Source organism: Zonotrichia albicollis, chromosome 5 (assembly GCF_047830755.1).
Source record: "Zonotrichia albicollis isolate bZonAlb1 chromosome 5, bZonAlb1.hap1, whole genome shotgun sequence".
NCBI classification, from domain to species: Eukaryota; Metazoa; Chordata; class Aves; order Passeriformes; family Passerellidae; genus Zonotrichia; species Zonotrichia albicollis.
This window is the reverse complement of record NC_133823.1, coordinates 52,813,375-52,839,037: the sequence shown is the minus strand read 5'-3', so window position 1 is coordinate 52,839,037 and position 25,663 is coordinate 52,813,375. Positions and strand designations below refer to the sequence as shown.

The window sequence follows — 25,663 nt, the reverse complement described above, 5'->3', positions numbered from 1 at the left end:
TGAAAACTTGCAAAGTAATGAGTAGAAATACAAACCAATAAACAAACAAAAAGCATTGTTCTATCAAAACATATCTCAGAAGATCCCTTGACAGAAAGAAGAATTTAGCTATGCTGTTCTGAGCATTTAATCCCTATTCTGTAAAACAATTCACTGCACTGGACACATTACTTGCCTGGAGCTTTCCATCCACAAGGTTTAAGATGACTGCATGAAAAGCATTAAAAAGCACTACCATTTATCCCTACATCCCTTGCACAAATTCCCTTTCAGCCCCAAGAAATGAGGGCAAACAGCCACAATGGTTTCAGATCCACTATGGAAAGAATATATAAAATATATCATCAGGTCAAAGTGCTCCAGCACAAGAGAAATTGGATGAGCAGCATTTTCCATTACAGACATCCAGACAGAGGCAGTTCACTCAGTCATTCGAAGGAAAGAATTAAACATACTCCTTTTTCTTCTCACCTAGCCCAAAAGAGAGAGAAAAGGCCCAAAATATTGCACAACTGTAGTGGCTGGGCTGAGTCCATATGAAAGGGGAGCCAAGCTCACTTGCTCCTCTGCGTGGTTCTCTGATCCACCAAAAGCAGCATGGACACTGCCTCCTGTTCAAACCAGCCAGACCGGGTAAATCCTGGCCCTTAAACTGCAAGAAGACACCTAAACTCAGGAAAAAAATCAAGCCTCCTCTTTCACATGTCCTATTACTCATCTGGAACCTCTCCTCTTGCTTCCTACTTTTACCATCCCAAGCAAAGCAGCTGTTGCAAAGCCAAGTCTTTTATTGTTAGATGTTTTGTGAACATGAATGTCCAAGATCAGTTGATGAATGCTGTCCTGTGCTCTCTTCCCTGGGAGAGGCAGAAAAACAATAACTGTTAATAATGTCCACTGATTAATTCTACAAAGGCAAGAAAAAAGAGATGAGGCCAAGGTCCTTCCAATTAAAAAAAAAAAAAAAAAATCAGCATTGAAAAGGAGGTGATTAAAATGGGACATGACAAAAGGCCAAACGTGGACACACATTTTGTGTCTGACATTGGGGATGTGAGTCCCGGCCAGGGCACTGTGCCCAGTGCCACGAGTACCTGCTGGAGGCAGCCCTTGTCCCAGCAATGTGTCCTCTTCAGCCACATGCTTTTTGTTTTCCAGATACAAAACAAGACAAGGTTTTAAAATATTCCTATTGCCAAAATTTATTATCACTCCACTCCAATGGGCTGCAATGGTTTTTCAAGTCTTTTAAAGAGAGAATATATTGCAAAGCCTTAGAAATTACCTTCTTCATGCCTCCAAAAATTTCAAGTTCATATTAGACATACATTGTCATTTCAATGCCTGCCCAAAAGATGACCTTTTTCAAAGCTGAGAGTCAGCATTTCTTCACCATCCCACACAGAATTTTTGCTTTCACCAAAGTGATATAGATGCTGAATGAAAAAGAATTGAAATAAAACCCCTTCCTTGCAATCATATATGTTTATTATGATAAAAACCAAGTAAAATTAAATTAAATTATACTAAATTGCTTAATTAAGCTAAATTACAAATAAAGAGCTTCATGGTGTACAGTTTTATCATGAGGAAAAGTAATTCAAAACCCAGTCCTCTTTACAGTGACTTATTAAGATAAGGAAAACTGTCTTTTATGAACATAATACTCTAGCATGTATCTGACCTCAATGAAGAGTGCACCGCTCGAACAAAATTACGAGATACTACATGATTCAAGCAAATTTTATTTTTCACTAACAAATATTTGAATGTAACACTGAGCTGTGAAAATAATCAAGAATGACAAGCCTCAAATGTATGCAGCTCTGCTGAACTGAACTGATGGAAGTCTTGAGTTAGTCAGCAAAATAAAGCCACAGGGACAACAGGGATTTATCATGTCTGAGAGCAGAGCCTTGAAAGTCTGAAGAGAAGCTCCAAAGACAGTGGGCTTTGCATAATATCAATATTGTGGTTTAGTATTTTAGTTGGGATGAAAATTTGGGAGAAAATACTTCTGGCAAACAGAAGGAAATGACCAACCATCCATCATGTCCTGAACGAGCAAAGAACTGGAGTTTGCCTTGGTCTGTGAACAGGAGTAACTTGGTGGTGCCCATAAGTGCCCCACCAAAGCTGGGGCATCCCAGCACCCAGCTGAAGCAGCTCTATCCCCTCTACTTGTAATTTCATGTACAGACAAAAAAAAAAAAAAAAAGAGTTCTTGATAGAACTATGAACCAATAATTTTTTCTCTGAGAATATGACTCAAAGATTTTTACTGAACTACAAAAGGTCAGGCCCTGAATTGAGTACAGAGTCCTCTTTCCCTTCAAAAGCCTCTGGGTCATTTCTTCATTCATCACTGCAAACTTTGAGCTGAAATTCATCAGTAAGTCAGGGCACAGAAGTTTGCTGCCAATGTGTGACAGGGCTCCACTTGTTACTGGGTCCAATAATGAATAAAGACAATTGCAAATCTTTAATTTAAGAAGGAAAATAAAAGCAAAAACCTCCCCAAAAAACAGCAATCCACCAGGTTTTGTATAGTAGAATTCTAATGTTATGAATGCTGTAGGAGTGAAAAACTGAGGGGAAGGAAGGAATGAGCTTTCAAAAGAATTTTATGTAAATGCATGTTTGGTATAGCTCTGGAATCTTAGATGTGAAGTCCAGGGAGAATAAGAATCAAAAGCAAGAAATAAAATTTCCAAGATGAAAAGTTAGTTCACTTAAACATATGTCCACACAATTCAGTACAAGATCTTTTAAACCAAAGGAATGTGTCACATGAATATGAAACAGTCTCTCTCCTTTTTTTTTTATTTTTTATTGTAATCATCATTAAATTAGTAGTTGTGAAACTTGGACATTTTTTCATTGCAAGTGTCTTCCACTGGAAACCTGATAGAAATAGACATTTTTCATGAGAACATGCAACTCTTCCTTGATAGGAAAGTTTCCCCCTGTCATATGTGGAAGGATTTATCACAGACCAGAGGAGCCTTCAGCTCAGTGTGAGCACATCCAGCAAGAGCCAGTCTGTTCCTCACATGATAAAAGCCCCAGGCTTGAATCCTATTTGTGCCTGAGCCTAAGTGAGACCTGTGGCCACTGCAATGCTGGACACCATGGAAGGGGCTTGTGCTCCACTTAATATGAACAGCTAAATATTTGTCAAAGCAGGGGATTTAATGTGGGGCTCTATGCTGCAGATAAGTTCACTGGCTATCAGAATACATATTTAATCTAATTATCTCTTGTTGAACCTAGAAGTTGAACCTGCTAAGTTTTGTGGTAATTGAACATTTAGGGAGACAGTGTGAGTGTGAACAGTATTTTGATATTTATTGTGTTGGCAAGCTTTATTAATGCTTATCTATCACAGCAGTGTCTGAGGAAAGCCTGGAGGCAGGGGAGTACTATCTCCCTTCTGACAGATGAGTCCCATAGCTTGGGTGAGGCATTGCTGGACCCACACTTGAGGTATTCAAGGAGACACAGCCAGACAGAGTCCTGTCCCATCCTGCAGCCAGGAATCAATCCACCTTTTCCTTAACATCCAGTTAAATTGCTTTTTGCTACAAAAACAAACAGGACTGAGTGATAGCTTGCAAGACTTAGTAACACTGTAAGAATAAGCACTATCAACATGATACAGAATACCACTCGGTGTGTAAAAGTGCAAAATCATCACAAAAATAAGCCTGTGGATTTACTATACTATATGCCAATTTTGATAATCTTCTGCTGGTGAAAATGTTAAGTGTCATTAAAATAAACTCTTTTTATGTATTCATTTTTGCAGTGCATTGTGTCAGCTGAAGTACAATATATAGTATGAACCAATTCTGTGTACTCTTTTTACAAGCACACAAAATTATATAAATGTGTAACACACAGTACTTCTTCCCCATACCCCACTTTTAACCAAAAAGATTCTACTCCAGTGTACTTGACACAAACATTATCAAATATTGTCTGGGTACTTTACAGGCTTTAAAAAAAAAAACCCAAGAAACAGACATCAAAAGGAAAAAGAACTTCTTGATGGACACTGAAGTACTGCAAGGGAATTCCTGTTTTTTCAGGTTGCCAGATTGAGATTTCTGTCCTTAAGAAAGTCTTCAAGTAGGTGTAACTCCAAAATTAGGAAGTTTATTCCCAGTATCCAAGATATTAATGACAATATTGAATATAACCAGGTGTGAAATTTCCTTTCCCACTTTTGCTTTGCCAGAGAAACACAAGTGACCAACTCCCTTTTGAATACAAATGTTCACATTTGTTAAGTCTACAAATGTTCACGAGTTAAGTCTTAAAATATTCACAGTTGACCTTTTTTTCCCTGACTTCTTCAGAAATCTGAAGCAATTCATTGTGCAGAAAAGAAATGCAAAGTTTATATTTAAAATGTAATTGGGTAATACATGCTGCATTATCCATCAGATACTTAGTCAAAATACCAGGGGAGTGTTTCTTGCATGGAACACTGATGCACTTTGCTTTAAGCTCCTGAAATTTAGACCCTGCCAACAGCAACAGTAAAATGGCCAACTCCATGATTTGTCTGAAGCAATACTTACATTAAGCAATGAAATATGTTTTACAATTGCACATTAAGTCTCCCTAAACACTTTGAAAACCACCACTTAATTCAATAGTGTACACATGAGGATACTACAAGGAAGTAGGAGCACTTACCACTTGATTACACATTGGTGTAAAAGCAACCATGTACTCTGCCAGGGTCATGTCATTCACCAGGCTCTTCATCTCTTCATCAAATGCAGAGTTAATAAATCCTTGCCTGTGGAATTCATCATGCATCCTCCTAATGAAGCTGTTCCTTTCCTGGCACTTTTGGGTGAGGCAAGCCAGCTTAGCCTGTGTGGCATGAACACACAAACATCCCATGGCTCTGTCATTTCACTCGCTTCTGGGAGTGCAAGATTACATTTTGTGTCTAATCTGTAATTCCACATTTTGACCCAAAGCTACAGACTGTATTTCTATGTCTCTATATTATTAGATGCCTCCACACCTTCAATATATATGCACAGATAAACTGGAAAGAGATGTTCCCTTTCCATGTGCAAGGTCCCCCTTTTGAGAGGCTGAAAGTGACTTTGCAATGATATCAGTGAGCCCTTGCTCACTGAGGTGAAGGCAGCAGCACCAGAAAAACAGGGACAGCTGTAGAGGAAGGCACAGAGCCTGTAAGCAAAGGGATTCCCCTGTGCAGGTTCTGAATCAGGGTTCAGGGAAACACAGTACCTTCAGAGGAGCTAATGTCAACTTCACTTCAGACTTGCTCTTCTGCAGCTCTTTCTCCTGAAAGGTTGAATAATATCCTGCATCAATTTATAAAAAAATTACTTTTAAATACTCCAGTGTTTTTTTGATATTTGTTTTAGACCTGACTCTGAGGTGTACACTTTGCATACCTGTGTGACCCTGTATCACAAACAGGATGAATCAGTGCAAGGCACTGGCTGCACACAAATAGGCTCTGGCATACAAACACTGCCCTACATTAGCATTAGTCTAAAAATTATCAAAGGGTTTTGGATGTTCTTAGATGGAGCCTTAGATCAGTGAGGCTATTTAATCAAAGCAGCATCACAGTCAAGACTTGGTATCCTTCATTATGCACTCAGGATCATATTTACTCTGTGAATCTTCCAAAACATTTGTTGGGGGAAAATTTTCCTTTTCCTTATCAATACTATAAATTAGAGAAAAGAGGAAGGATTTTCTGCATATATATTCTACTCTGGAAAGGAAACATCAACAGCCTTTTACTCTGACACAGCTGATACATGTCCTCTATTAGGAGGTGAAGCAGGGTGGGCCAGATTACTTAGTCTGTACCTTATGATTAAAATCTACTGATAACCCTCCTTTCTGATTATGCAAAAAAACCACAGTATCTTGCTACAAAAAATCCATTACCATTATGAATAAATACAGTACTTTTGACAATAAAGATTACTTTGCATTTATCTTGCCTGACAATTTATATTTCTATAAAGTTTACAGTAAGTATATTATATTCATCATTAAAAAACCCTCCTTTATGAGAAATCAGTTATGCTGGAAAAGGTCACATTGTCCTCAGCTAATAAATTGTGGGCTTGGGAGGAATCAGAGCAGGCAGGACAGGGGAAACTTGTATTTACATTGCACTAGGGGAACAAAGAGCTAGCAGTAGGTTCCTGCACTGGAGACATTCAACTCTTGATGAGGCAGGGAGCAACACATCTTGCTGAGGCAACAGAATTAGGATTTGTCCATTTATTTGGACAGCACATCTCACCCTTTACTCACCTACCACCTGATGTGATACTACAGAACAGTTTCATTTTACCAGCACTGTTCTTCTAAGAGGCCTCCCCCAACCCATGCCTGGACAAGCCACTAACCCTCTTCACAGGACTGGTTTAGAGCAAACCACAGCACAAGGTGAGGCTAGGAAAAACAAAACAGAGCTACCACCACCAAACAAACAGACAAACAACAACAAAACAGAAACAAAAGTTGTAGAAAGATGGATTTACTGGGGAGAAAGCAGAATGAAACCTGTTCCCAGTAGGGACAAGACAATAATCTCTTGTATTTCAGAGAAGAAGCATGTTCTACTCGTTGTGTCAGGCTATGAAGAACAAAGAGCACTATTGAGAACATGCCATTTCGTAGCTGTTTCAGAGCCTGGTGGGCAATTCCAATTTGGCTCACACTGTAACTATTATCCTATTCCAAAATATAGTTCCCAATAGGAAACAAAATCTAAGGGAAAGAAGTCCTAGGAGGAATTTGTTTCTACCCAAGAGTTCAGTAGCTGTAGTCACACTTACAGCAGCAGCTTTGCTGTAACACTGTAAGGCAGCAGCTTTGCAAATCTTAATGTACCTGCTCTTTGCCAGGTGAAAAATAATGTAGAAACTGCTTGTCTCAGTGCATTTGTGAATACATGGGGCTTCTCATCAGAATAACTATGACAAAAATCCAAACCACACACCTGTCTGAAAATATCTTACTGAAACTCTTCATGTGTAACCCTAACAGGTGAACCAAAAAGTTAGGAAAACTCTATCAAAATTAGCTTGGTGTGTCATAATCTGATATAGTGGAAAAAGAGAGTTGTGAATGTTAAAAAATCCTGACATTTGAAGCCAAGGAGGTGGCACATCATTGTGCTCGCATTACACTATGGGGATTAATCAGAGCAGAGACTGAATCTTCATGATCATCTATCATTTTTCCATAACATGGATCACTTAGGTAGTTTACATCTTTTCCCTATTTCTCTGAAGTTAGGAGTACTTGTATATGCCTGGGAACCATTTAACTATCCTCAGATTCATTCCCAGGAAAGAAGACTATTTTGTTTCTCCCCTTTGAAAAGAGAGATGTAGAATCTGACATCTAAGCTCACATTTAAGTGCAAAGAGAACAATTTTATACCTTTTCACATAGTTGAGCCTGAAGGAGTTCCACTTCATTCTGCAAGTCATGAAACTGATTTTGTAAAGCAGCCTGGTCCCTGAGCTGGGCTTTCAAGGTCAACACTTGCTGCTCTAATCTCTTACTGGCTATTTTATTCACCTCTTTTTCCTGGGCATCCTTCAATGTGTACACAGGCTAGAGAGAAAATACACAGATTTTCAATTTAGGTATATAAAACAACAAAAATATTCTTAATCATGTCTTATACCACAAAAATTCCCAATCAATATAACTACTTACCTTGTACATAAAAAGAAGCAAGCTGTTAAAACATGCATAATCCCAAAATTTCATGAACATATTAACACTTATATTTTTGCACTAATCTTAAACTATATGTAAAGAGTACTAAACCCTTGTGAGAAGAAGCATAGAAATGGATTCCTACAACATTTCTTCAAGGTAAATATATGTATTGTAGTGATGTAATGGGGAAACTGGGCAAAGACAGATGAAGTGACCAATCTGTGGTCACATAGTAAGAAAAAAACTCAGATGTTCCCAGTCTCCTGCTTCAACAAAAAGTAATATGTTCCTTGTTTTTCTACATGTATTAATGCCAGAGAGATAACCCCCTCTCCCAAATATGTATTTGTTCTGGAAGATTATTAATAAACTAATAAGATCTTAAGTAAAAATTTCTAAAAATAAAATTTGTTGCATTAAATGTAACAATCATAATACAGAGCAAGTGGAAAGAGAAGCTTCTGAATTTAACTCCTCATCCCCCACTCTTCAATTTCGTTTCTTCCCAATTTCATGCACTTAGATTGAAAGGATTAGTGAGAGCTTTAAATTGATGGTCAGCATCATAAGGTCAGCTCCTACAAGTGACACTGCCTGATTAAACACATAGATTTAGAATGAGACAAATCTGAAGGAGAAGGAAATATCCTGGAAAACACCAATGCTATTATATATATTTATTAAAATATAATAAAAGAAAATACTGAGTTGATACACACAGCTGGTCAAGATTTCTGACAATGTAAGTATCAGTATATAAGCAAGTCTAAAAGATTAAGCTAAAAATTATAGTCTGACCCATGATATACTGTGGTAAAACTGTATCACTTTTTTGCAAAACAGAATGATTTTAATGGTTACAAACATTGATACAACTGAGAGAGAAGTTCATACTCAGCCCTGATGCACAACACCATAGTAAAATTTTCCCAGCCTTTCTGGCTTTGGCACCCCTGACTACAACACACTGAAGGCACCATTCCACAGGGAACAGCAAACTGAGCTGACAGATCACATTGCAGCCCATCAGTGCAACACAGATTAAACCAGAAATATGTCACTGTCACAGTGCTCCTCCTCCTGAAGCCAGTCCTCTGTGCACAGCACTGGAGCAGGTTGGATGCCTTGTTCCAAACTTTTTGGCTCCCTCTTGTGTCAAGAGAACAATAGGAACAGCTGGACACATCACCATGGATTAGACCAGGGCTAAAAAGGGACAAAAGCCTGAGGATGAGCCCATGACATGGTATTTCCCTTATCTTCTTTCCCATATTAAAAGTATGTTAAAACCAAATGGGAAACACTCCCTAACTGAAGAAGCTTTATGGAAAAAAAGGTGGGGAAATAAAACAACTGTGTGGAGGTTAGAGACAGAGAGAACTTCCCTCTTTCCTTTTGCATTTGGCTGAACCACCAGCAGTTTTCTGTAGTTCCAACACACAAATGAGGCATACAAGATTTATGATGAGCACTTTGTAAGATGTCCCAGTTTGCAGTGACCATGGGTTATGTAGTCAAGCTGCAGAAGGTTGAAGGACCCAGCAGCTGGGACTGGGAAATAACCAAAGGATAACTAAGCCTAAAACACAGTATTTAACACACTGCATTCTTGTAAAACGTGGCAAGACCACTACTTTTTGAAGTTGGTACCCAAACATTAAAAATAAAACCAGTATCTTCCTCTTCTTATGTGAATTATGCTTGTCTGAAAACTCAGTGAGAAAATGAGAAGGAATATGACCTTTTTTGCTACAGGCCTTTTTTGCAGACAGTCATCAGGAGTTCACTGGGCAAGCCTTGTGCCTTATTTATTGTCTGCATTTCATGCAAAATTCTTCAATTATTTTTTAAAGCTGTAAACATTACCCTGCCCCCTTCCTGCTCACCCCCATACTTCTCTTAAATTCAACTACAGCACCACTTCAACATCCCAGAAAACTCACCCAAATGCTTCTAAGCTAAAGCATATTTCACCTGTTAGCAACTTCACTGAAATAGAGTCCTAGCAGCAAGCTTCAAATATATGATCTTAGCTCTCTTTTACTTGCAATGAATAATATCATGACAGCCTTATGGAATCTCAGGTGACAAGTAGGATCCCTGGGCAGTAGGGGCGGTGCCGAAGTGACAGGGAAGCACACGAAGTTTCAGTGTGTTTCCAGGGGAAGCGTATGGAACAAGAAGGACTCCTCTCCTCTTCATGAACTGAAGTTTGAGTATACTAAAGTGTGGTGCCAGGCTGGGCAGTTAGTGATTTGAGAGAATGTATCGGATTGGGAAAGTCAGGTAGTGGGGAGGAGGAAAGTAGTTTTTTGTAAGGTTTTCAATTTTTTTTTCTTTTCCTTATAGTTTTTCCCTATTTTCCTGTAGTTTAAGTAATAAAGTGTTCTTTATGTTTAAGTTGGAGCCTGTTTTGCTTATTCCTGGTCACATCTCACAGCAGACACCAGGGTGAAGGCATTTTCATGAAGGCACTGGCTCTGTGCCAGGCTCAAACCATGACAAGAACATAAGAAATGCAAAAAGCTCTACAAGACACACTCAAAACACAGCATATTTCAAACACTTTGGGTTCTAGGCTCAGAGTGCTCACATCTTCACTCTTTCAGGCATTGCAGCAAGAGGTGTTCCAGAAAAATAAAGTTTTGAACGTGAAAAAGCATAAATTACTGTGATTTACTGTATAAGGGATTATTAGTAACTTTGAGTAATGAAAAAGAGTTTTGGTCAAGGGTGGAAAGTAACTGAAAACAAAAACTGGATCACCAGTCAATAAAACTGCCTTCAGGAAGTAACATGATGCTAGAAAAATAGATAATGATCTTTTCTCTGACAAAGTGTCTTTTTTTTAATCGAGACAAACTTTCATTTTAAGGTCTCACACAAACCCGCTACCAACAGCTTGGTGTATATTAAGAAGTTTATTTTAAAGGTGAATTATTGAAATAAAGTTGACCTTTCTTAAGATATACTATTCTATTTTCTATTTGACTACTTGCTAAATTGTGCCAACAAAATAAATATTATTTGGTTAAAACATAATGGACTTGAGTTATGCAGAGAATTAGTTCTGCCATCAAAAACTGAAGGATATACCCAGTTCTGTGAAGTGCATGGACTGCATCTTTGACCCTAGAATGAGACACCTGTATTCCAAAATTTGGCACTAAACCACGACAACCTACAAGAAGTCAGACCTAAACAGCATCACAGTATTGCATAAATCTATCCTACTGACCAATGAACACTAATTTGAAAACATAAGTTGTTGGAGGGATTTAAAAGAGGCAGGGTTCTGTAGTGCAAGGCTGACTCCTCTTTTTCCAGTGTAAAAATATTCTGTCAAGGCCCATGAATTTTATTCCCATGTGAGTCATAATTAGCATCTTACTTCACTGACTAACATAATAAACACTAATTGCCCCAGACTGTCCCTAAAAAAAGGATTAAAGCTCCATTTCCCTAAAAAAAATGATTAATGCTCCATTTCCCAAAAATGCACCCAAAATCTTATCTGCTGGCTTAAACAAAACATGTGACACATTTCTTTTTATTTTCAAACAATTTGGGCATTTCTTCTTGCTTGAAATAGATTCTATTGTATTAGGATGCTACATGCCAACACATCAGAATGACATGAAAAATATTTTAAATTTTTTCATCTAAAAGTCTGAATTCAGCTGTCTAAACACCAGCCCATAGTGCCATGTAGAGTGTACAAGCTAACATGAAATAACTGCCTAGGACTTCCTGGCTACCTACACCTTCAGCCAGGATGCCCTAAGGCTTTTAACTGGGACAAACAATGACATTTAGGCAACTGAACTGACCTCAGAATCCTTATATTTTGCAGAATTTGTTTCTATTTTCTGCTAAAGCCATATCTATCCAACCTGTTCCAAACAAATCTGCAAATATCTGTAGATTGCTACAATGTGCTTTTCCACCTAGTAGAAATGAAGTATTTCCTCTTTGCAGCTCACGAGTTAAGGAGGGCGAAAATAATTACAGGGTTAGCTGAAAAGTCTTTATAAAAGCTGCTTCCAGAAGATTATTCAGTAATTAAAAATGTTTCTTTAAAACACTTTATTTTGGTGGAAAACATAAACCTGTATGAAGACAGAGAACCACCTGAAAATTAAAAAAAGCTTAATTTACAGCAAACCCAGAATTTCTGTGATATAAACACATTCCAGTGAGATAGAAAGATTTCCTGGATTTTGGAGACACATATCTGGGCCATATGCCTCCATTAAAGACTCTGACTTTAATCCACACCATCTGTCCAGAGTGTCATTTTGCCTGCCCAAATCCAGCAATCAGGGCTACAAGGCCTGAAATCAGGGCAGAAAAGCCAAATACTGCAAAACACTGCAGACTCCTCCAAGACCTTTCATTTAGGCCATCTGAATATGACTTTGGCTAAAGAGAGCAGAACAAGAGCTCTCCTAGACAAAAAAAATGAGATGTTTACATTGCCCATGCAGAGCCCAGAACCTGGGCTACTCTGCAGACAGATGGTCTACCTTGCACAACATCTGCTCTCTTTTAAGTTTTCAGTGACTGGAGAGGCTCTTTAATTCTATTCCCAATACCAATAATGTGTGTTTCTGCAGCCAGAACCGTCCTCCCAAGGCCCATGCTTTCCTCCATGCCATTTACATACATACCATTAATTTGCAGTGCTGCTTTCCCCGCGTTTTGTCCCCAACTTCTTGTTTAAGGTGGTCTAATTCTGAGAGAGCCTGCATCAAATGAGTTTTGGTTTCTTCATACCTTGTTTCAGCAAAACCAAGCTCTCTGTACCACTTCTGAGCCTAACAGGAAGAACAAAAATTCCTGAGTATAATTAGTCCAGCAGAGGGATCCTTTCTCAATACCAGCTTACAACCATGGATGTGAGGCTGCTCTCTACATCATAGCTTTTGAATTGTTATAAATTGGTTAAAATAAATGAACCTACACAATACACTACAATCTTATCATAAGACATTAATGCAACTCTAGAAGTATGCCCTATAGAATATCTTACTAGAGCTGTGTCAAAAATATTATTTAAATTTATTTTTAAACAAGAAGCTACCATAAATATTCAGAACAAAGTTTAAAAAAGCTGTGGTGTATGCACATATGATTTCAGAGATTACATTTTTGAAAGACCTCAGAGTAAAGTTCAAGCAAGTTTATTAGCTGGGCAGGGGAAAAAAGTTTTCTTGAGGAATGTGCCCTGGTTTCAACTGGGACAGAGTTAATTTCTCCTTAGTAGCTGGCACAATGCAGTGTTTAATTCAGTTTAAGAATCAAAGCAAAAATATCAAAAATGAAGAGTGCAAAGAAGGGGAAAAAAAAGCCCTCCATATACTCACCTTTTAATTTTTTTCTAGGCTGCCTTCATTCCACTTACACACATTAACTGTAGTTTTGAAAACAAAAGTAAACCTACACCAAAAACCACAAAGAAGCCCCTCAATAGCTCAGCTGGTTGCCTGACAGCAAGCTCTTTCCTTTGTATGATATACCATTTTTTCTCCCTTCTGGAAGCAAAGGTTTCACATTATTTTAAGTAAACTGAGGAAAGTATTTTAACACACAACTTCCTCATAACACACAAAAGGATTAGAATGACCCAAGTTAATCAGATTTTACAAAAGAAATAAAAATGAAACTGTCTCTTTATGTTCAAAATAAAAGGTCAGAAGTCTTGTCTAACCATCCAACAGTCATCTAAATCCATCCCTTCATTCCAGTTGTCTCACTTGAAAGCTGGGAAGTCTTATAAAGCTGCTTTCAAAGGACAATAAATTCACCTACCAAAAAAACCCCATTGCTATTTTTCTTTTACATACTCAACACGCCTGCTGCTGCCAATGGTTTGTCCACAGGGCATGTGAGTGATGCCTGTTACAACCCCATAAATGTATTCCTGCCACAAAACCAAAACATTCTGCTTAGATGTGCATGGAGTGGAGATCAACTAATAAAAAACAGGAATGTGAATATCTGGTGCATTTGGAAAGGCACAACACTGAAAGATTCCTTGGAAGGTGTCAAAAGTGCAGATTTTTCTGTGTCACACAGACACAGAGCTGCCCCTCCACACTTGGAAGTCTCCAAGGTGGTGTTGCTGGACTTGGTGTTTGCTATACAGCTGTGGGAGAATCAGCAGCACACCTGGCAACGCCTCTGGATACAGCAAACCCCTGACAGTGATCTGGCTTCTCACTCAAAAACTGCTTTCAATTCAGGTTTGCAGTAACCCTCAGTGCTTCCACTGCCTTCTCCTCATTCCCAGTGATTGGAGGGAAGCAGCTGCCCAGAGATGCCAGAGTGGGCAGGTTGTTGTGTGTGCCTCTATCGGGGCACCCAGCCTGTGGCACAGTGTGTTGCAGGAATGCAGCTTCACTTGATATTCTGGCCAGCCAAGGGGGACTGTGCCATTCATCACTCAAAGATCAGAGGAACATTTTGGTTCTCTAGATCAGAGACTTCCCTGTTTTGTGAAAATGTTAGAGCCTGGCAAAAAGCCATGTAAGAAAACACAAGAAAAAACAAATTTGGTCCTCAGAAGTACATCAGAGTAGGTTACCTCTTTTTTTGATTTTTCTAATTCCTTTTGCTGTATTTTTAGTTGCTCTTCCACCTTTCTGACTTGCTCTTTCATCATACTGTAGCTTTCAAACATCCTGCCCTGGGTAGACAAAAAGACAGGATGACTCCTCTCACCTGTACCAAATGGCACTCAGTCTTTCATAGAACAATAGATGGTTTCCTCTTAAACTACTACCAAAAACTTGCATAAAATCAAGGTATTACATATAAATATTTTCCTGCTGTCTATTCTTAAGTGAAGTAGTAATTCTGCATTTATAAGTACATAATATTCTCCACAGAAATTCACTGTGGTGTAAGATACATGGCTACAGAGGAAAAACAAGGATAAGAAATCCACCACAACTAAAGATCCTGTCTTTAGAGATATACTTCATATACATCAAAACAATAAAAAATTAGACCAAATAAAAAATAAATTAGTAAATGATCATGTGCACACTTTTCACCAAAACATGATATTTTCACCATTACAAAAAGTTTCCTTCTGTTAGGAGAACTTGTAGTAGAATAAAAGCTTCTTGTAAAAGCTTTTACTCTTGAAATAATAGAAATAATTTTTTTAAAAGCCTGAACAGTGCAGTCTTTTAAGTATTATTTTTAACTTTGTAGCTTGCTGTATCACTTTAACGTTCTCTAATACAACATTCAAAAAAAAAAAAACCCTCTCTGGCATTTTGCCTTCTGTTTCCAAGCTAACTTTAGCACCTCAGCTCATGTGACAGGTTACAGTTTCCTCCATCACTCAGCTTTGCCCTCCAAATGACTTTTGTATCTCCCTTTCTTCAGAAGATCCTGATCAATAACATTCCTTACTGTTATTATTTACCTTTTTGCCAGGGGAATAATCAGAAGGATCTGTAGCCAGAACTCCCCGTTCTTCAGTTTGTGTTACACTACATGCTGTTTCAACTTTCTTTGGCTTAAGACCAGGTTGTTGATTTTCTTCTTTTAGTTTTACTGTATTTTTGTTTGTTCCTATACTTTTCTCTTTTCTCAGCTCTTCATAAGTGAAACCCAAAGAAGACATTAACTCTTTTAAATTTTTATTTTCTAAAATAAAGTTTGCATTTGCTTTCTGAAGTTCACCGAGCTGTGCTGAAGTTTTTTGCTTGATTCTGTCAATCTCTCTTTGCAGCACACATTTTTCCTCCTGTAAGTCAGAAATGGTTTGATAACAGTTAGTTTTGCAGTCTTGGAGCTCTGAAACTAAGGCCCTGTATTCATCTTGCTCACACTTTATCTCTGACAATTGTGCCAGCAAAGTTTCTTTTTCACCTTCTGAAAGAGCTATTCTTTGTAAATTTCTCTTTCTCTCCTGCAGTAATTCATTATATTTTGCTACACAGTTCTCCTTGTCTTGTAATAATTTAGCCATTTCTTTGAAGCACCTGCTTCTTTCTTCTTTCAGATCAGAAAGCAGCTGGAAGTATCTAATTTTCCTTCCATTCAGGGATAGAACACTCCTGTGAGTTTTATTTGATGCAATTGTCCATGAGTCTTTTTCAAAATTCCTGTTTTTCTCTTCAACATATGAGAGATTCTTAGAAAAAGTTGCAACTAAAGATGTTCCTGGGGTCATGGTGCTTTCTTCTGTAAAGTTATCAAAACATCCACCAGCAATTTCTTTCTCATTAAGTAAGTTTTGGAATGAAACTATGTTAGCTTCATCTGCTGCTAAAACATATTGAAAATATGCATCCATCTCCTCTTCCAGGGCACACAGAATCTGGGCATATCTGTCATTCTCCTGTTGTAAAATACTGACTTTTTTGGCATAATTCTCATTCTCTTGCATCAGCAGAAATATCCTCTGAGAACACGCAGCCACTGCTTTTTCCAATACAGATATTCTCACATCACATTCATTTCCAGCTTTCCAGGTTGATAGAGGACAGAAACACCTATAAAAACTGTTCCCTGGCTGGAATATTTTGCTTAAGCACACAGGCCTCTCTTGCAGAGGAAACAGCAAGTTTAGCAGATATCTCTCTTCATCTGATGAAAAAAAAAAGTGAGAGTATTCATGCTGCACATTTTTAGCAGCTATTTTTTGACATGAGAAATCCTTATCTGGTTCATGGAGTTTCAAAGTCTGGTCTTTCCTTTTTTTCAGGCCAATATTGCTGGAGGGGCTTGTTTGGTGAGTTGGTTTCTGAGCCTGCTTTCCTTTCTCTTCCATTTCCATCATGTCTTCTCCATTATGTTCACTATTCACATCAGGGATGCAGTTTTCTGAAATGTTTTCTTCTTTCTCCATTCGTTCAGGACTCGCTTCAAAACACTTTTGAAAGACTTTGAAATAAATAGGTAAACTCTGGGCACCCTGTGTGCTATGGAGACTCTCTCTGGCTTCCACTCCTTGCTTCCCAGGACTGAATAATTCATTTCTGTAGGAAACTTTAGAACTTTCCTCAAGATCACATGTCACCTGTTGATGTTTGGCTTCATCATTCTGTATTTCCTCTCTTTCAGCTCTCCCTGTAAAGATTTTTTGGTGATACTTTTCATCATCCACATCTTTATCCAGACATTTTTTCTCACTCACACTTCCTGGCAGAATTTGCTTGTTTCCCCAATGTTTTTCTGTGTTGCATTCTTCTAGAGATGTTGTGAAAATTTCAGCCACAGTGGAAGGCAATGTCCCATGAAGAAATTCAGTAGCTCTGTCATGAAATTCTCCTTTTGCAACAATGCAAAGACGATCAGACCAAAGATTAATTTTTTTCTCACAGAAACTCAAATTCCTCACTTTCTTCTCAGTGGTGAAAGCTGTTATGTGACATCTCCCAGGCTCAAACAAGGTCAGTTGGATCTTCTTTCTCATTAAGATTTCAACCACAGAAGCAGGGAATGTCTTCACTGGTGGAGCTATGGTGTGTTCCTTCAAGAGAAAAAAAGTTTCTTCATCTTTGGTTTCCTTACTTGTCTCATCACTGGGTAACTTCTCAGAACAAGGGGGAAGCAGTCCTGTTGCATGATGACTTGGGGTACACCTCAAACTGTCCTTTAGAGTATTTGCCCTCTGTGGTCCAAGGGTGACCTGATGACAGCAAATGAGAAATGTTTCAAGCTGAAAAATATATGCTACAGTCTGTTACTAATCATAACTTGTTTTTCCCTTGATCCACAAAATACTTGGTTACACATTTATGAGAAAAAATATTTCCATACAAAGGGTTTTCAAATGATTTAAAGACTTGCAACGAGTGTAATGTTACAAATTAGGTATGAGTAAGTCAACCATTGTCTTAGTGCACATCTGTATTCACCTTGTAAAGCATCTGTAGTAGCTATAATCTAAAGCTACTTTTATATTCACCTTTAAATACACCAACTCTTCATTTTCTCTCCAATTTCACATGCTCCCAGTGCACAAAGATAGCAAGAACAGCAGTAACTTTTCTTCTCACCTGCTCAGTCTCAGCTAGACCAGCAACTTTCACAAAGGCACTGGAACTGCATTCCAAAACTGGTACAAGGTCTTCTGGAAGCTCCTCCATCTGCTTTAGTCCCTCACAATTACAGGCTGGTGTTTCTGTTATGGTGAAGCACAGGTAAATATAATGTCACTCCCAGATAGTTACACAAAAAGCAAACCCAAAACCATCAGAGAAGATGTTCTGAACAGAAAAATATTTTAGTGAGTATGCTCAAAATTACCTTCTCTATCAGCAGCATTCATCACCAGTGAGACAGATACAAGCATGAAGTTAGACACGAAAATGAGCTTCATAAAAACCCCATAAATATAGAGGTCTAAACCAAGGTGTATTTGGGGTTCAGAGTTCCCAGTTCCCAAAGCACTTAGAAACAGAAAATACATTTCATTACAGTGGGCAGGTAAAAACTTAGGGATTAAATTTACAGGTTAAAATTACTCACTGCAGGTGTGGATATACATACACTAAAATTTGCTATAAAATTCCCATTAATTTATGTTAGAAGAATTTACCTGATATAATCTGCCAACAAAAGAGCTTTCATGTTGTTTGGTCTGAAGAGCAAATCTGTCTGCTGCATGGCATTCCCAAATACTATACTTCATCCAGGACATACAAAGTACCCCCTCACCTCTGTAGCTTCTTGAAAGTTCTAGGATTTCTTGTGAAAGCTCATATCCAAATAGTGGCAAAAAGTTATCATTTCACCTTCCCCAGATACAGTTTACAGATTAGGAGGATTTTCAAAGGGTTTACACCTTTTAAGTCATACACACTCCATGAATGAAATAATTTTCACTTAAATCACACAGAAATGAGAGCAAAAAGTCAGATCTCTTTGCATACCAGACTCTTTATCATGTAGCAGCACAACTGGAGTTTGAGTAGCTCTGCTTCTAAGTGAATCCGAGACTGTCCTCCATTTCAGATGCTGAACTTCATCCTGGGAAAAGGGGGGGAGAAGGAAAAAACCCCACAGGTTATATACATATACAAGTATTTGTGATATAAGAAACAGGCAAATAAATTTCCTTTGTTATTTTACATTCAAAAGACAAATTATTTCCTTAGAACCACTATTATTTCATACAATTTTCTTATTTCAGCATTTTCCAGTAACTACTGTAATTGTAGACTTTCCTTTAGTTTTCCCTTCATACTTTACAAAGCATTAAGGAAGGAAATCTGAGCCACAAGCATGTAATATGTCAGGTCACCGTTGGAACAGTGACTAAATTATATGGTCATCAACAAAGATAAAAGAAAGTCTAATCAAGAAGGGAATAAGACTAATAGTTCAGTGCCCAGCTACAACGACAATTGTTCCTAGGTTGGAAGAACTCCAAGTGGAATAACCATTCTGAACAAAATTTTGTTTTTCCATTGATAATTTAATTGCATATTTCATATTCTGTTCTTGACATTTATGTTGAGTCCCTGACTGAATTTGAAAATTTTGACACTTCCTGATGCAAAGCAGATACCCCTATTGCTTGATAACAGCAGGTCACATTTCACATGCACTTTGCTCATTTTTAGTGAACAGAAGAATCAGATTTGACTGTCTCAACAAAACACATCACTGAGACAGTAACCAAAACAGCTGCACAACAGAAACCATGCCAACACAGGCCCTTTTGTCTTGCTGCAGTGCCCTGAATCAAACACCAGCAGAAAATAAATCTGAGCCCTTTGCACTGAGCTGCAATTTTAAAATTACATATGGATGGGAAAGGTAATGACTTCCAAGTCTTCAGTTCCTAGTGATTCAGGAAAGACTGCTGATTTTCCACAGCACCACCAGTGAGAATCATTTTTATTTCAACCCAAGTCAGCTGCCTCATTGTTGTGCTCTATCAAAAAATCTTGACTGGGAGGCACAACTTAAGTGGAAACCACAGCACTTCCAAGATTTATTCCCTTATTTCCTCAGTAATATCAACTGATAGAAAGGTTTGGGTTGAAAGGTACCTTAAAGGCCATCTAGTTTCAACCCCCCTGCCATGAGCAGGGGCACCTTCCACCAGACCAGGTTGCTCAGGCCCCATCCAGCCTGGTCTTGAACACCCCCAGGGGCAGGGCATCTAAAACCTCTCTGTGCAACCTGTTTGAAACTAATGTCAATTTCCTGAAACACAATCATTCCACTCCTGCACCTTTTTGTTTATTTCTTTACAGATATCAACCCTTGATTTATAGGTGGATACTGTCAAAAGAAGGTTACACAAATGAATAAGACACAAGGCTCAGGTGGTAGAATATCACACTGAGAAATCAAGACCTCAGCTGTCACGTGGAAGCTGCAGAAAAATGCATTGCTTGGCTTTTTCATACTTTTCCCTCACCTTCAACAGACCTCCCTAATGCTCAAAGGTAGAAACTGATAAGTGAACACACAGCCACATGTAACAAGCTGCTTTTTTTGGTGTATGCTCATTTCTCATTTCTCATTCAGACATGTACTGCAACTGGAATACTGCAGACAGGATGCTGATACTGAGATGAGATTGGAAATTCAAGTTTTCCACAAGATTTACTTGGAGACTACACTCCACCATGAGATGCAGTTTACCTCTTGGTCCTCAGTCTAATTGGATCTTGTATTGCACACAATTTCTCCTTTTTATAGCTATAGATGGAGTATGATGAGATCAAATATGATTTGTCTTTTAACTATTTTGGCTTAAATACTACAAGATGGAGGTGATGAGACTGAGAAATTCTATTTTAATACATGCTGGTAAAACTCCAGATAAGGGGGAAAAACCCTTTTCAGTTTTACAGAAAAAACACCAGATGTCTCCCTCCTCCTTTTATCATAGATACTGATTTTTTTTCCTTGCTATCTCAAGTCATTTTCTACTAGAAAAATGCAAGTGTACTTGTAGTACCAAAAGAGAAGGAAGAGACAATCAGAATTGCAGAAGGCACAGGATTTCATGCTGCTGATTCTATACACAGTATTTAAAGAACACTATCCACTCTGCAGCAAAGTAAACACAAATTGTGTTCTTTTCATTTATACCAAAGACTGGGTAACTGAGACTCTAGTCTCCTATGACACCAAAAATGTAAATTAATATTTCAAAAATAAATCGTTAGAAAACTTCATGTAAAGAAAAAAAATAGGCTTTTATTAGAGTACAAAATAGAAAGAATCCTGTTTCTTGAAGACTTCTGGATTGGTCTCAGGCAATTAGTCTTTTGTGTATCTTGCTTTCTCATGTTTAAATAACTCTTTTTTTTCCTCCTTTTCTCAATTTTATCAAACCAATAGTAATTCTTTACTACTTCTTCTCTGGCTCTGAAAGCCCTCACTCCTCTTGACTTTAGCTGTGCAGTACCCTCATTGTGCATTTGTTTGTTATATCTGCTTATGACTCAGCGCAAGTCCCTCAAAAAGTATCTTAAAATATTTTTAAACTGTATTCTTCATTCCCAAGGAAAAGTGAATACACCAGTTAAAGTGATTATAGCAATGGCTCATGGTAAGCAGCTGGTCTTTCTGCCACCTTGGGGCAGCTCCACAGACATGTGGGGAATGCTGCAGCTCCTGAGCTCAACTCAGAGGTCACGACGTGCTGCTGGTTACTGCAGGATGATCTCTGCACTCTCCCACAGAGACAACCTCCTGGAGCTCACTGCTTTGGGATCTAGAATCACTGATGGGATAAAATCACCAGGCCTGCAAAAGTGCACTCCACTATCAGGTTAAAAAAAAGTCCATATTTCCTCTAGCTTTATGGACACAAGATCCTCTCTAGCTTCTCCCAGTTCTGGAAGTACTCACAGTCTGACTGACCTCCAAGATGAAATTTTTTTGCTCATGCCCATTGCCTCTTGGTTAGCTGCAGTTAAAATCAGGAGAGGTCCTGGGATATGAGGTCACAATCTGAATGAGTGTGAGGCATAGCTGATTTCACTTTAAATAAAGTCTCAATAAAAATACCCTCCACCTCAGTGCATGAAGAATAAAACTTTGTTTGAGTCCACGCTGTGAAAATAATTGTTCCTTGTCAGCAAAATGAATTGGCAGAAGCTGAATGCCATATTACAGCATGAGCAGAGCTTTCCCATGCAGGGCTGGGGCAAAGTGCTCAAAGCAAACAAGTCCCATTCAGTGTATTCAGGGCATATCACAATGCTGCAGAGCCACAAACCACTGACTGGCTCAGCTCATTTGTCATGAACGCTGCCTCCATCTTCCCTTGTTTACAATTATCCAGAAATTCTCAGAGACAACATTTATTATCAAGGGTGCTTTTTGCTCCAGCATTTGGGCAATAATGAATAACATGCAAAAACTCATCCAACCATTTGTGTCCTCCTCCACTGAGGGGTGTCCACAAGGCAGGTCTCAGAAGTTCTGGGTTCTACTTTTAGTGCCAATCTCATTCACATTGAGGCATTTTGCTGTGAGCACAGCACTTCAAAGGTTAAGAAAAAAAAGGTTTGTTGAGTGTCCTCAATGTGCACCTAGCAAAAGCTCTGATGCAATGAAGCTCCAACTACTGATTCTCCTGGATGTGAAAGAGACACTGGGAAGTACTAATGGATAAACAATAATAAGAAAAAAAATCAGGCAGGATAAAGCCTCACACCTGCATCTTGACTGTACCTCTAATGACAGGTATAATCCAGGGTGATACAAAGATAAAAACTAATTGCATTTTGCATTATTTTTACTTACCAATTGACTTACCAGGTAAACACTGTTGTCCCCATCCACCGATCTTGTAAGTTCTGAGTATTTTTCTTTCTTCTTTTTCAACTTAATAGTACCTTGATCTTTTAAAGTTCTGTTTTCATCTAAAAGCTCTTCCACTTTTTCCTGTAGTTTGATTTCAGATATTTTTAAGCTATAAATCTGATGGTGAGATTCTTCCAATTTTGTTCGGAGAAAGTCTTCAGTGTTCTGAGAGCACTGCAGTTCAGTCAGCAGGTCTGCCTGTTCTCTGCTAGTGTTCTCTTCTTTTTCCCTCAAGAACTTCAGGTTTTGCTGAAATGCCTTGAGGTGGCTTTTCACATCATGCTCCACATTTTCAATACAAGCTTTCCATTCCATTTCTTCCCTTCCAGGGTACTTACAGCCCTGACTCCCACTGCACACTGACTGCAGCTTCTGCTGCAGGTGCTGCACCATTCCCTCTTCTAACTTGGATGTCAAAAGAGCAATATGGGCATTAAGATCCAGGACTTGCTTTTCTAGCCTAGATACCTCACCCTGAAGGTAACAGTCCCTTTTCCTCAGTACCGCTGTCTGTTGTCTCTGCCTTTGTTTGTAGTGCTCAAAATATTCTGACTGGCTTTTTATTTCATCCTCTTTTGTCTTCAGCTGCTCCTGAAGCCAACGCAGTTTTTCCTTGTTCTTCTTCTCTGACTTCTTTTGGTTTTCAACCTATCATTTCAGTGAGATATACAGTTAACAGCTGTTAATAACTATTCACTTATATTTTTTCTTAGTTCTGACTTTCTTTTCTGAAAACTCAGGAATGACACAAGTAGAATTTTTTTAAAGCAAGTAAAATGCTGAATTTAGAGCAAAAGTAACCTGCTTTGTCATTTCAGCCATCACCAAAACATCTCAGTAGGAATCAAATAAACTCATCCACATCTGCTACTACATGTCATACAGGAACTTTTTAAACACATTTTTGAATGTTCTAAAGTACATATTAAACCAAAATAAACCTTAGAACTGTAATTCATATATCCAGCTCTGATTTATACAGTAACAGATCCTTAACACTGACAGTACTGTAGCATTGGGGTGTTACAGGGAGTGGAGCTGTGGTTCTGTTATAGAAAACAGGACACACACTTTCCAGAGCCCAGAAATTTTCCCACTGCTCTTCACTACACCTGTCACCTGCCAGCTCCTCTTATGAGACTGCTGAAAAAGGAGAAAGGAACAGATGCCTTTTGAAACACTTTGAGAAAGGCTTTGGTATTTTCCTTTGCACTATAGTGTGTTTGAACACAGAGACTTGGAGGTGAAAGATGCCAGTGAAAGGCAGGAGAGGTTTTCATGAGTCCAGTACTGCCCTTGATTTGAGCAGAGTAAGGGCCACCAGAATCACAGGGACACAGCAGCAACTTTGAAGCAAGACTGAAGGCACAGAGACATGAAGGAATGACTTTGGTTTTTTTAAGGACTTCTTTAGATCAGTCATTTTGATCATCAGTACTTTCCTAGGACTGGTCAGAAGGAAAAGTCAGGTAGATGTGGACTAATATTTTGGTTTGTTAACTCTTGATGGGAATATATGTCTAAGCTTCCTGAGTCTTGAAAAGTATATTTCACTTTTAATTACAAAAGCAGAGACTATTCCTCATTCTTGTGAATCTTGCCACATAATACTGGAGTCCTGTTAGAGTACTCATCTTTGACCTAAAATGCTGATAAAATGGAAGGATATCTTATGACAAACAGAATTGAAAGACATTGTTTTACTGAAGCCTGTTCCTGAAAACCTTTCACTCATTCTCCACTTCCATGAATCCATCGAATGAGCAAACTAGGTAAAAATGACTGTTGTATGGGGCTAGAAAGAAAAAATCTGACTTAAGGAATACACTGAGCAGGTCCTAGGGAGAAAGTAAGAAGGGGGAGCATAAATTTGATCAAGGGCCTGAACTAGAGAAGTAACAGCAGCATTGTCAAAAACAACAGAGAAATAGAAAGCTGGGAGGAAAAAAAAAAATCCAAAACTTCTTCTGATTTCTCTTTGGTTGTAGCAAAAGTGAAGAGCTGAGACCATTTATTGCTTTAAAACAGAGGTCACTGGAGATGAGCTTGACTTATAAATTACTATCACAAAGAGGAAATAAACAAGGTCATTTGAAGCAAAATCCCCTCACCAAGTGCATCAGGTCCTCCTGAATGCTTTGCAGTTTCCCTTTAACGCGCAGATTGACATTTTCAACCTGGCCCAGCTTCACAGAAAGTTGATCAATCCTCACAAGAAGTGCTTTGTGTGACAGCTCCAGCTCTCTCATCCTGTGATAGTGAGAATGAACATTTTTGCTAAGTAAATACGACAGCACAGTTCCAGATGGATAAGCAGTCACAAGCAATGCATCAATTTATCTTTTTTTTGTATTTTTCCCCCAAAAAATAGTAACAAATTTTTGATCACTAATATAACAAATACTTAATTCTTAACACGTCTACTGGGGTTTACACATTAGGCTGGAGAGTGTCAAAATTTTTGAAGAGTACCTTTCTGCTGACTTAATAAGAATACCATAAGCAAACACAAGATTTACAAGATTTTTGTTCAATGGAGTTTACCAAGCTATATGAAGTAACAACTCACCACAAAGACAACCACAACACTTCAGTCTCTGCACGTACCTGATCATAGGATTTTGGCAGGTTCACAGTCAGTGAAATTCAATTTTTATGCCAGTAAATGCTTCCCATCAAAGCTGACATTACGGGCAACCTACAAGTACCTCTGTTTTAGGGGCTGAAGTGAAAATATCTTACTTGTAACATGCCTTCAGTGGGTAATAAACCCTACAGTGCATAATTGTCTTTGTCCACAAAGATGGATTTTGACAAAATACAGGTTTGCTTTGCCTGTTGCTAGCCAAATGGTATGAAGTGTGATATAAAAATCTTTTTAAAAAGATTATTATTTTGGAAAAAGTCCCATTATTAAAATATTTCTGACAGAATTCCTTGATGACATCAAAGCAATTAAAAATTATACAAATAAATGTTTTAATGTCATTTATATTTCCTATTCTTTTTAACCTTTATATTCTTTAGAACAGTGCTGACTATCAAAACCTTATTATTCTAGTCAAATGTATAATTAATGCATCATGGCACCTTCATCTACTGTAAT

The 25,663-nt window shown here is 38.3% G+C and overlaps 1 protein-coding gene across 5 annotated transcripts in view; it reads right to left on the bottom strand.

The window, feature by feature from the left end:
- C5H4orf50 (chromosome 5 C4orf50 homolog) overlaps positions 1-25,663 on the bottom strand; it is an 83,068-nt gene that overhangs the window by 54,046 nt on the left and 3,359 nt on the right. For 3 of the 5 annotated variants that reach the window (XR_012580497.1, XR_012580496.1, XM_026792613.2), the window contains exons 3-12: positions 24,669-24,807; positions 22,498-23,205; positions 18,654-18,750; positions 17,778-17,902; positions 15,194-17,407; positions 14,342-14,443; positions 12,426-12,572; positions 7,468-7,644; positions 5,278-5,334; positions 4,705-4,887 (exon numbers count right to left, since the gene is read on the bottom strand). Coding sequence is in view for 3 of the 5 variants with exons in the window: in XM_026792613.2 (XP_026648414.2) it covers positions 4,705-4,887; positions 5,278-5,334; positions 7,468-7,644; positions 12,426-12,572; positions 14,342-14,443; positions 15,194-17,407; positions 17,778-17,902; positions 18,654-18,750; positions 22,498-23,205; positions 24,669-24,807 (3,949 nt within the window). In the remaining 2 variants the exon portion in view is untranslated. Of the gene's footprint in view, positions 1-2,223; positions 3,582-4,704; positions 4,888-5,277; positions 5,335-7,467; positions 7,645-12,425; positions 12,573-14,341; positions 14,444-15,193; positions 17,408-17,777; positions 17,903-18,653; positions 18,751-22,497; positions 23,206-24,668; positions 24,808-25,663 lie in introns of those variants that run through there. The other 2 variants (XM_074541729.1, XM_014266109.3) reach the window with 2 other exon arrangements.